Raw genomic sequence first — 13011 nt, 5'->3', positions numbered from 1 at the left:
ATCGGGCTCAGTACTCACAGCAAGTCCAGTCCCAAGATCAAGGTCTACAGATTCACTTCCACAACCTCAGATCCAGTTCCAAGGTCAAGTGAAAGTTATCCACAGATAACTCAGCAGGTCTACACAGTATTGTTTTAGCATTTTGCCCTTTTTGTTGAAGATAACCCTTAACTAGGGAATCCCACTTGTGTGAATTTGGTGACCCGTTTGTGTTCAGAGAATGCAAAGTTGCTTACTTGTAACAGGTGTTCTTTGAAGATAGCAGTGCACCAATCACATAGACCTTTCCTCCTCTTTTGGAGCAGTTCTTCTCTAGTAAAAGCTCTGTTGTCGGAGCTGAGGAGCACAGTGGAGCCACAGCATTTTGGAAGCTCCAATGCATGTACAAAAAAGGCCTTTAGGCCTTAAAAGCTCTAAACAAATGTCTGCTCAGCAGAGAGATCCACTTATCTGCTGTCTTCAGACATCTGTTACTGGTAAGCAACTTTGCTTTATTTATCATCTCATCACAATATTATTATTATTATTTGGATTTAGCTCACACCTATTTGTTGGTTGTTCGATGAGAGTGCTTACAATCTGAGCACCTTATTTACAATGCATTTTTCTCATAGACACAGAACGGGAGAAAACCTGTGCATCCCTGAAGGCTTGAAGGATGGTGTAATATTTCTGCATGGGGATAATGTGCACAGAATTGCAGTTACTGCCATAAGCAAATTGCTGGGCAAACTAGGCAGATCATTTGGTCTTTATCTGCTGTCATTCCTATGTAACTGTATAAATGATCCCCTAAGTTTGTATCTGAAGCAATGGAGGGTTAAGTGACTTGCCCAAGATTATGAGGAGCATCAGTGGAAGAAGTAGAATTTGAATCCGGTCTTCCCTGGCTCTGTCTGCTACTCTGACCACTAAGTTGCTACCCCTCACCAAAATGTATAGAATAGATTTTAGTGAATCAAATCTTTCTAAAACAAATGTGAAAGTAGAGTGATGGAACTTAAAATGAACAAGAACTAACAGACAATGAAATAACACATGCACGTAATATCCTACTTGAGCTTATAAGCCCATCTAACAATCAACCATTTAGAAAAGCTGCCCGAAATAGCAAAGCCTTGAACTTTTTCCTAAAGATACTATAATTGTGGCCTGCAAATCTGCTGGCAAAGAATTCAACATTAGCGGCCCAGCCTCAGAGAAAGGCATGACTCTGTGTATCCTTTAAATGGACTGCTTAATAGATGGAACAAGCTAGTAGACACCCATGGGAGGACCGCAGTGTCCTAAGAGGGGAGTATGGCATTAACAACCTAGTTAGAAATGCAGGTCCCTCTCTATAAACCTGACACAAGATCTTAAACTTGATTTTTTGACCAGTGGGCAGCCAGTGCAACTGTTGCAATATTTGTCGAATGCTCTCTAGCCTATCCAGAACCACGCGAGCCGCTGAATTTTGAAGTAGCTGTAAAACCCTCATGCAGCACTGAGGAAGACCAACAGAGAGAATTACAGTAGTCCAGAGGAGAGACTACAAAAGTCTGTACTACTGTACAAAAGTCTTCCATTGCTAAAATAAATCTAAGCGGACATAACATTCTCAACTTAAAGAAAGCATATCTTTAACATGGCCCATATCTGGGGTTTAAAGACAGCTTGGCATCAGTTAGAACTTCTAAATGTCTGCGACAGCTACATAATGGTTCTTCTCTCTAGTTTTATACCATACAACTGTCCGGTGGAAGGAAACGACTCACATGGACTTATATCCTAAAGAGATTATGAGATAAAGCCAAAAGTCACCAAGGGGTTACCACTTACAGGAAAATAGAGCTGAGTCATCTGCATAGACCTTATATTGCAGGCCAAAGTTATCTAATACCTGACAGGGGTTGAAGATAAATGTTAAACAGAACTGAGGATATGGATAAGGCAGAACCCTGTGGAGCCCCAGCCTGAATCAACTGCCAGGAAGAACTATTTTTCCCAGTACAAACTTGCTGCTATCAGCCAGAAAGAAAAGACTGAAACCAATGGAGCAAGTCCCTCCTATACCTAAACTGGACAACCTACCTTGCAGTAATTGAATGTAATCCACTTTGAAGTGCCAAAAAGTGGAATATTAAAACAAAATATCTGATAAATATGGCTACTCTACTGAAGGCGGATGAAATATTGAGGACATCCAGATTAATCAATCCACCCAGCTCCATTTCTCTTAATAAAAAATCATTAAGAATCAGCAACAGCCTTTCCATACTGTGACCAGTCCTGAACCTACACTGATATATTCAGTTATGAATTTGCCCAACTGAACCAGAGCAGTTTTTCTAAAACCTTTGCAATAGAGCATATAGATCCCGGACTATAATTAGAGAAACAGGATCGGATGTGCACTTCTTGGGTAGAGGTCAAACTGCAGCTTGCTTCAGCTTCTCAAGAACCATTCCTTCCGTGAGAAAAAGATTAACAAATCACTCAGCCCTGCTGCCAACGTTTGCCTAAAACTGTAAAGAACCCAGTAAGAACAGTCATCCAACATAAAACCAAAAGATTTCATCTTAATCATGATACACGTTTCAGCTTTAGAAACATGTTGAAATTCCGACCATATTGGGGGTGATATTTGCATATGACACATTAGATCCTCAGAGCCTTGAATAAACAGCTTTCCACCCGGGCTTTGCACCTTGGTCTCACCAAAATCAGAGGAGCCTTGATAATCCAGTCCCCACCAGCAACCAAGTCTGAAGTACTTAAAAGATGTTGCATTACAGTGAAAACCTCCAGTGGGCGGTTTAGAGGCCTGAATACGAGATTGAAAAAAAAAAAATTCTTTTCTCTAGATCATAAATTCATGTCTCTTTCCGAACTCAGCCCTGTACTGAGAGGAGTGTGGGTTTTGCGCCAGCCATTCGAATTGCTGCATTTCCCACTTTTTCCAAACTTTCTTGGTTAAACCACAGCACTTGCTGGTGCTTCTGTCACTCTGTTCCAGATTTCGTGGGAGCTACCTTTTGCCAGGGTCGTACTCAAAAAGCTCGAGAAAACAAAGCATCCAAGGCCGTGCCATGCTTTGTTGAACTTAAATAGATCCATAATGCCACAGCTGGTATTCTCATCTATATTGACTGGCTTTTCAGAAGCCCTGGTTGTAAAGATGAGAGCTCAAATGGTGATCTGACCACATGACTGTTTCCACACACAGGTTCATGACCAAATCAGTGCACCCTGGAGAAGATATAAGATGTTTTTTTCTGTGTCATTGCTTTCTGGGCGAGGAAAGGGAATATTTAAGAGAATGTGCCATTAGCTACATAGTGGCCTTGCTGCTGTGCTAACTCAGATCCCGGAGGCAGGATGGACTTGGTATGCTGGCTTTAGGTTTCTGTTTCTGCCTGTGATGAATGGGCTCAGTTATAGCTTGTGCTACTGAGAGGGACTGGAATATAATCATAACCTCTCTTACAAAAGTGGCAGCACTGCATACATGCCTGTGTCACATAATACAGCAGTCCAGCTGACAAGACATGCATTTAAAAGTTGGTGAGTTTATTTAAATCACAGAACTGTATCATGTAAGTGTCAGTGATACTGTAATTAAGAGCTTCCTAGCTTGCCTCTATGCCATTTTGTGCTTGCCTATTTTTTCCAAAATTGAATTCTTAACTTTCTTTTTTCCAGCAGAAGATAGATCGGAAGCAGCAGTTAGTGCATCACCTGGAAGCATTGGGAGCATTAATATGTCTATTGAGATCAACGGCACAATGTACACAGGTATGAAACAGACAACATTAAGATATAATTATTCCTATAAAAGCAGGAAACTGCCATAGACTTGTACATGTTGTTCAAATCCACACCCTTGGTATTGCATGAATCAGCTATAATGTGTGGGTGGCATCATCTGACCATGCAGACGTGGACCCAGCTCTCGGGGTGCAATAAAGATTTCCATATGTGTGTGCTGCCTTGTGAGTCCCTCTGTTTTCCTTCGTCCAAGCACGGGCATGTTCCCAGTTTCTCTCAATATTTTTTATTTTGGCCTTGTTTACTGCCTCATTGCAAACATATTTTCTCTTACTGCTGTCTCAGAAGCCCCTCATCAGAACTTTTCAGTCTTTTTAAAAGGAAATGGAGAAATCCAAGGCCAAAAAGCTTATGGCCTGTGCTTTGTGAGTATCATATGTCAGCCACAGAGACACACATTCTATCTGATATTTCTATCTGAACTGGAATCATGATGCTTCCAACTGTTACAGTTCTGGTTGGATGTCCCCAAGAGTGCGGCAGTACCCTGCCAGGAAGATGGAAGCACTGCGGAAGACACCATGCAATTAATTAATTGAATTTGATTTATATTCTGCTTTTCAGCACGTCTAAGTGGATTATTTTCGGGTACTGTGGGTTAAGACCCCAGAGCCTCTCTGCACAGTCAGGCAGTGCAAGAGCAAGGCGTCATAGGATTCTTGGCACCACGAGAAGCTGAGGAGAGATATTATATTAATTATAGACCTATTTCTATCAACACTTTCATAGCCAAAGTGATTTGAGGCCATGGCCTATAAACAACTTCAAAAATTTTGGTTGAGCTTTAGGCCTAAACACTCAACAGAAAACCTTCTCAGATCTAATCTAGACAGCTTGATCAGAGGCCTTGACCAAGGTAAAGAATTTATTTTTGTCCTATTGGACTTGTCATCAGCCTTCTATAATATTGACCACAATATCCTTACTCAATGGTTACCGGAAATAGGTATTGCTGGTTCAGTTTTATCTTGGTTTCATTTCTATCTTTATTTAACATCTGTTTGAAACCAATTTGAAAACTATCTGATCTAAAGTTAGATTATTCTTTTTATGCTGATGATAATCACTGTTTTTTCAAGTGCATCCTGATGTGAGCACAACTTTGGGGCTTTTTAATCTATATATTTGAATGTGTAAAGAGGTGGCTTCACCACAATAAGTTGTCTCTTAATATCAACAAAACTGAGATTAGATTGAGTCAACGCCCATCTTTAACGTTTCCATTAACTTTTCATTTTGAAGGATTTAACATCCCTTTTGTCAAAAAAGTAAAAACTTTGGGTATATTGCTGGATGCCAATCTCTTTAAAACTATACATTAAAGATGATGTAAAAAAATATGTATTTTGAGAAAAATTAAACAGTATTTGGAGATTTGATTTTACAGGCCCTGGTGCTTAATGGTTTAGAGTACTATAATTCACTCTTTCTTGGTCTACCTCATTATACGATAAAGTCTCTGCAGATGGTTCAGAACTTTGCAGCCCGTATCCTCACTAAGACTCAAAGTATTTCTCTACTCCATTGCAGTGGCTTCCAATTGCTTGGAAAATCCATTTTAAAATTCTGATAGTGTTTAAAGCACTAAATAATGATTCTGCATTAAGTATTAGCTCATTACTGAAAACTTATCCTGTGAGAGCACTGCAGTCAGCAGATAAAATACTTGATATTCCAAATACTCGGCTAACCAGATTAACGAAATCAAAAGAATATTTTTTAACAATGGCTCTGACACTGTGGGATAGCCTGCCTGAGCCTTTAAGGAAAGAAACTTGTTTAAAATCATTTAGGAAACAGCTTAAAACTTTCCTTTTTCTCAGAGGCTTTCAGGATACTTACGTAATTTTATATAACATAGCAAAGCAACATATTTTGTCTGTTCTTATTCTTTATTATATTTTATCTTGTTTTATTTTATTTTACTTTTTATGTTTTAGTGGTTTTTATCCTTAATTTATTTTATTTTAAATTTATGTTTATGTATATTACAAGTTTTATTGTAAGCTACCAAGGACCTTGGATTGAGCAGGGTATAAGTATTTAAAATAACTAAATAAATAGAAATACCTGCCACCTCCCTGGAGAGTTGACAGAAAAATAAACATGATGGCAGAAAAAGACTGTATGGTACATCCAGTCTACCTATCCATCTTATTTAGCATTTAGATATCCCATGTCTTTATCCCATTCTTTCTTGAATTCTGATACTGTTTTTGTCTCCACCACTTCCATTGGGAGGCTATTCCATGCATCCATCACCAACTCTGTAAAGAAATATTCCCTAAGATGACTCCTGAATCTACCCCCTTTCACCCTCCTCTCATGACCCCTTGTTCTAGAGCCTCCTTTCCACTGGAAACCTTTGAGATATTTGAATGTCTCTGTCATATCTCCCCTATCTTGCCTTTCCTCTAGGGTATACATATTTCGATCTTTGTCAGTACTCATATGCTTTATTACAAAGACCACTGACCACTTTAGTAGCCACTCTCTAGACCGATTTCATCCTGTTCATATCCTTGACTATCTTGCCTTGTGAAAAGATTGAGTGGCTAATGAGGCAACACACAAGGAACTCCCGCATATACTCAGTAAGACTTTTACTGAGCTCTGAGAGCTTGGTCAATATTAGCAGCGTCGAATGGTGTTACCCATGCTTTGGCTAATTTATCTTGCTGTCTATGGAGAACTCTGTTTACAGGTAAACCAATTTGCTTTATTATTTATTCAGTTTGATTGACCACCCTTCAATAATTTCATCAGAGTGGTTTATGATACAATCCAATATACTATATAGACAAAGTGACACAACTAAAATACATTATATTTAAATCAAACAATTACAATACAGTTTTCAAACTACTACAACAGAAAAAATATTAAAAACCAAGTTAACCTAGTTAACCTAAATTGGTTACAACTCGTAAACCTGTGAAAAGAACCAGGTTTTTAAATGCTTGTGAAATTTAGATAATTCTATTCCTTTCTGATCACTATTGCATACTGTTCCATATATCCTCAATAAAGGAGTAGGCTGATAAGCACACACATGACTGAGCAGGAACTGTGGTTCCCCAGAGGCCACAGCTTTATGAAAAAAATAGAGTATTTTAAATCTAATTCTATAGTTGATAAGGAGTCAGTGTAGCTCTATAAATAAGAGAGAGACCAAAGGAGATTTTTTTGCACTAACAAAAATTTGGCTGCTGTATTTTGAATTAGCTGCAACCTCCTCACCTGGTGAACCATACAATCCTGATATTGTGTACATTACAGTAATCCATCCTGGTAAGGATTTCTCATAACAGCAAACACATGAAGTCACTCATGCTTGCAGAAGCTAGCAGGATTATAGTGGGTGTGTTCCCTTGAGGCATGCGTTTGTGTGCATGGAAGCACATGAATAATTGTACAAATCTCATATATACCTCTCAGATCTATTGCTTATTATGCTTAACATTCATATATGTGTGTGTGACATTGTGACAAAGACCACAGTATGCATAAATGTAGGTATGAGAAGATGAGAGAGGGAAACAAATGTAACCTTGTACTAATCAAAGGTAAATAATTTACAAAATCAGAATGCTAGCGGAGGTGACATTTAAATCTGAGAAGGGAAGAAAAATAGCTGGTAGTACAGCAATGATGCCTGCTGGCCAGAGAGGCATCACTAAGTATAAGTCTCAATGGATACTTCCTGACTAGTGAGCGTTCCTCGTTGTTATGGTTTGGTCAGTTGCACAAAGTAAAAAAGAAAATAGGTAATAAAATAAATTTACAAAAAATTATTGCATTACAAAAATGTTGTACAGTTTCACTGTCATGTCTCTAGTGCAAACTAACCCAGTTCAATAGTGCCTGAAATTTGGTACTTTCTGACTATCATTATATTGATGAGCTCAGTCCTTTCCTTTGTGGTCTGCATCCCAGTCGACAGTAAAATGGTAAGACTGGGCCTTACTTTAATCCCAAATGTTTTTATTGGGTTTTTTTTCCTGAAGACCAGCAGCTCACTGTAGTCACACAAGTGAAGTTGCATGATTGCACTCGGTGTATTTAACATGCATGTATGGGATTTCCTGCTGTGCTGCGGCCCCTCTGATCCCCTCAGTTCATTTTTGTCTATTGAAGGCGTCAATGGTGTCCGCTTTAGAGGTCCTGCTTCTTCACGTTTTTCTCCATTCCTAAAAAAAAACAAACCTTCCCAGTACGTACAGGATCAGTCCAGATCCTATCTGCTGGTAGGGATACACAACCCACTTCTCTGGACTGATCCTTAGTACTACTGGAATGAAAATTAGCAGGTAAGAACCAATTGTCTTTTATTTTTCTGAGTCAGGTGAATATCATCAAATCATAAAATATAACTTTCACAAAACATGACATTTTTTTTTCACCATGTCAGAGAAGCAGTCTTCAAGATGTGCCCCAAGTATAAACATGACTGCCTATAACAAAGTGTGCCATAAATGTTTGCAGCAAGGACACAACGCCTCAGCAGTTTGGGGCTAGAAGATTAGGCTGCTCACCTAGTTTGCCAAAAGAAAAGTCCCATTTCATGAAGCGCTTGATGGCAAAAGTTTGACACACAGAAGAAAGAAATGCATGAATGCTGGTGCTGAAGCCATCTCAAAGGGCACCTTAACTTCTGGTTCCTCAGCCAGAGGATAGGCCCAGTAGCCTGAGACAAGTCTAGCTCCAGCTGAGACAAGGGCTTTGTACACTTGTGCATGGAACTGAGAAGGCAAACGGGGCACTTCTTCAATGCATGGTTTTGTGAGCATATAGGTGAAGGGGCTTTCACACCATCCATAGTAGCCATGAGGTGAGCTTAGCCTCCCATGCTAAGTTGTCAATGTATCAGTATCTAGAGGTCTATTCAGAAGTCTTTGGCACTGATCTCCGAAGAACTGTGGAGGACAAGTTTCCCTGTGAGGCCAGGCCCTATACTATCATATGCAATCTTTGAGACAGATGGACAGAAGGATCGGAGGAGGCACTTGCTCGGTGCATCAAGTGTGTCAAAATTTAAACGAGGAGTTTGATGCTCCTTGATGTGTCACACAGCCTACCCCTTAGTACCCAGCATGCTGGTATCAGTGTAGGTTTAGTGCTCAAAGCCTGTTTTTGAGAAATCTGAACAGAGTCAAAGCCATGAGGGGTTCAGAGTGGAAAGCCTTGGTTAGCCTCGATGCCCCAGGAAACAATGTTTAGGTTTCATGCTTCTTTGGCTCCAGTGTTGGCTCTCTCTCAGACTTTCTGAATCAGAGTCTAAACAATCCTACAGCTTACATGTCAAAAGTTTTGTTCCGAAGAGAAATACGCTTCTGACCTTCATTCAGAGCCCGTCTCTGCTATAGGCAGAGAATAGATCTCCTAAAGATAAGGTCCTTTCTCTCTCATTTAGAAGATTTATTTTATTTATTTTTAAGCTTTTAGAGACAGTCGTATAAGTACGGACCATTACATGGTTTAAAATAAGGCACCCAATGATTACAATATAAAAATTAACAGTGCCGTTCTAAAACATCTAATACAGTGTAAAAATTTAAAAAACAAAACCCATGTCTTGTATCATACCTATACTTAAAATCTATAAAATATCATATAAAATCATAAAAATAATATTAAAACTAAACTTTTTAAACTATCAAAGCAAAATTCTCACATAAAAGCTAGATGGTTAAAGCTATTCCTTTTGAGTTGGACGTAAAGACTGAGCCCAGGGTTCTAACTCTTATCCTCAAATAACTGAATTCCCCCAAAGAGTGAGTGCCTTTCAGGATGTACAAAAGAGGATGGTATATGCTGTGCACATTATATTTCCTGTTAGTAAGAAGGTGAACAGCAAGTACTGTGTCCAGGCAGACCAAAGATTTGATAAGCCCTAGCTACCACACAAGAGCACCGTTGTTAAATCCACAATAAAAAGGGCCTGGAAAGCAAGAACTCATACCTCTGTTTCCCCAGGATGGGATTCTAGGATCTGCACATTTTTAGGATGAAGCATTACAGAATGCTGTACTCCAATCCTGCTAAATCAACATGATGCGCAGCATCTTGGAAGCGGCTCAAATTCACCCAGTTCCTCAAGCTATTGGAGACTATTGAGGCATGCCAAAAGTATTTGGTCCATATGAACAATTGTGCTTTTGAGACTGCAACAAAAGCATCTGCTATGAACACTGATTGATGCCTGCAGACATCAGGAAAGTCATACAGAAAAGGCTCATAGACATGGCATGCAGTGGGGGGATAATTTCTTCAGAGATACAGTCAAGGAGGCAGCACACTTCAAACCCTAATCCCTGCCATTTCTGAACCACCTTCCACATTCCTGATGTTTCACATTGGATTGCCTCGGAACCAGAGCTTTGCTGACTGCTTGTCCCAGACAATGGGCTTCAAGGCCTTCCCATTGTGATTAGAGATACTCTAAGCCCCATACAACCATCCAGTCAAAACCAGGATCGGGTTTATGACTGGAGCCAAAGCAGATAGCTGGTATTCCAGACTCCGTTCTGGAGTCTCTCTTTCTAGAAGGGAGGCTGAGATATTTGGTAAACCATTGATCTGGGTCCTCTGGATAGCAAAGGATGGTTACAGATTACATCCCTCCAACTTGGCTTTCCAGAAGAACATTAGTGCTCATTCGACACCCAAACCTGCCCAGGTTGAAAATCCTTTCTTTCATGCAGAGCATCTGTTCCACTTTGTTCTGTTTACTCCACATTCTTCCTGGTCCCCATAAAAAGCTTGAGGATTCTGTCCTAGACATAAGAGCCTTAAATAAATCCCTGAAAAATAAAAAAAAGTTCAAGTCAATTGTTCCTTCCAACTATTTTTCAAGGGCCGCATTTCTTCAAAGTAGACCCAGGCCCTTCAGTCTTTGGGCTGCAAGAAAGTTGTCACTTTCTACCTTCTATAGACTAAAACATAAACACCCACTCAGCTTGTTTGGTTTGACACAAATGAGCCTGGGATGTCGGGGACAAAATAGACCATGGATAAGAGATTACCTCTCCTCTTGTTATGGCTAGGCAGGCTTGACATTAGAGGGACGTGTTGGGGCCCTAGCAGCACGAGTTGGCCTGATTAGGAGATTTGCAAGGCTACAATGTGGAGTTCAATCCACACGTTACTAGCAGGTATGAATTATCCGTTCTCCATGGCCGCTCGGGGATAGAGCCCAACTCTTTCCCCCTAGGGCCACTTATACTGATTCAGGTTGTCTTCCCTTTTATAAAAGTCAAACATAAAATATATTTAAAAAGAGCAAGAAACACCTGGGTTTCTTATGCTTTGGTAATCTTGGTAGAGTTCGTTTCCTCCTCCTTCTCCCCCCCCCCCCCCCCCCCCCCCCCCCCCCCCTTTGTTTTTTTTTCCTATTTCTGTTTAGGCTTAGATACTGTCTGCCTTCCCTATAAAGAAAAAAAGGTAACCCAAAATGGTTTACAATTTAGAAACAAGCTGTATTAATAAAACACAATACATAACAGATTAAACATAAAATACATACAAATAATATCAAAGTTTCTAAATAGTGTTGATCACAAGCGCCACGCTCACTGGGGAAAACAAAAAAGGCATTTCGTTATAGTTTTCCGTACGCTTGCCTTATGTAACCAACCATAGTTTGTTTGCCGAGTTATTACTATGAATGACCCGTTGTGAACTCTACATGGAATTACAGTATATAAAATGTCTAAATTAAAAATAAATAACACTCCCTTAGCTAGGGAATGCCACTTGGGGGACTGGTGAACTGCTTGTCTTCCGAGAAAGCAACGTTGCTTACCTGTAACAGGTGTTCTTTGAAGGCAGCACGTCACCAGGTCCCGTTTCTGGAATTGTTCTCCTCTAGACACAGCTCTGCCTTCAGATCTGAGGGGAGCAGCAGGGCTGGAGCAACTTAAGAACACTCGGGCAAGCTCAGTAAAGGCTTTTAGTCCTTTTCAGACAGCTCTGTCTTTTTAGCACTGACCCAGTATCACACGACAGCACTTGTGCGATAGATGGGGTGCTGTGTGTAACTTTGCTGATAGGACATTTTGCGAGATGCCTGCACTTTTGGTACCCCCGCTGAACTTACCTCCGGGTCGGCCTAGGACTTGCATTTCTATTGCTGTCCCATCTGGCACCGTAAGCTTTAACAAGCTTTATGTTCATTAAAATGCTTAGAAACAAAACAAAACAAAAAAAATGCTTTTTCCATTTTTATTGTAGTACAGTCCTTTTTTGGTTTTTTTTGCTTGCCTTGCAGGAGTGCTCTTTGCTCAGAAACCTGTGGTCCAACTAATCGGAGCATCCAGCAGCCAAAGTAGCAGCAGCAGCAGTAGCAGCAGCGGCGGCTCCCATTGCTCTCAGAGCTCTACCTCTTCAAAGGGTGCAGTCGGTGCTGAGCCCTCTACCAGCTGGTCTCTCTAACGGACATCAGGAAGCCACTTCCTCTGGGACATAGAGAGGGAGAGCCAAGCAAGGCGGTACACACATTACCTCATCTCCAGGAACTCGCTCAGACAATTGCCCAAGACCTTTTCCTTGGGCTGTTATTTTTTTTTTGGGGGTGGGGTGGGGGGGGGGGTGTGAAGAGCCTCCAGTGAAATTTAACATCTGGGCCCTAACTAAATCCACAGAGGCATTTTGCATTGACTGGTCCTCTGACAGTATTCGTGTGAGAGAGAGAGAAAAAAAAAAAAAAGCAACCCTTTACATTTAATAACACAGGCGCGATGTTGACATTGTAGAGGTTCAGGGTTGTCAAATACCCTCCTACATGTACGCCGAGGGCTTCTCATTTACCTGAAGCCTCTCCTGGGTTTGCTTGATGCTTAGGGACCCTGAAAAGCATTCCTGTCTGCTACAGTTTAGGCTGTTTGCTTTATTGGCAGGAGGTAAACTTTGATTTTGGGGGGGGGGGGGGGGGGGGGGGGGGGGCCGCGGGAATCCTGGACTTCCCAGGATGGACAGGGGTGGAATTGTGATCAGGGATCGCCAGCCAGTGTGGGCAGCTGAGCCCTATGGAACTGTGAGCTGCTTTTGGGAAAGGTCTGTTTGACTGGTTTGACAGCTGCCACTGCTATGTTCCTGGTACAGATGGCAGCTGTACTCAATCAGGGATAGTATACTCTCTAAGGCCTGGATGCCTGGAAAACATGACTGATGCATTGTGATTGTTTTTGGGGGTTGGGGGGG

General features: G+C 40.8%; 1 protein-coding gene across 2 annotated transcripts in view; it reads left to right on the top strand.

Moving 5' to 3' along the window:
* The window catches only part of ARID3B (AT-rich interaction domain 3B), a 138682-nt gene extending 126129 nt beyond the window's left edge, over positions 1–12553 (top strand). Inside the window, exons 8-9 of one of the 2 annotated variants that reach the window (XM_029574810.1) lie at positions 3688–3777; positions 12080–12553. In XM_029574810.1, coding sequence (XP_029430670.1) covers positions 3688–3777; positions 12080–12243 — 254 coding nt within the window. In that variant the 3' untranslated portion in view covers positions 12244–12553. Of the gene's footprint in view, positions 1–3684; positions 3778–12079 lie in introns of both variants that reach the window. The other variant, XM_029574809.1, reaches the window with a different exon arrangement.
* Positions 12554–13011: the final 458 nt, after the last annotated feature.

This window comes from Rhinatrema bivittatum, chromosome 13 (genome assembly GCF_901001135.1).
Source record: "Rhinatrema bivittatum chromosome 13, aRhiBiv1.1, whole genome shotgun sequence".
NCBI classification, from domain to species: domain Eukaryota; kingdom Metazoa; phylum Chordata; class Amphibia; order Gymnophiona; family Rhinatrematidae; genus Rhinatrema; species Rhinatrema bivittatum.
The sequence above is the reverse complement of the archived record's forward strand: the minus strand, read 5'-3'. Positions and strand labels throughout refer to the sequence as shown.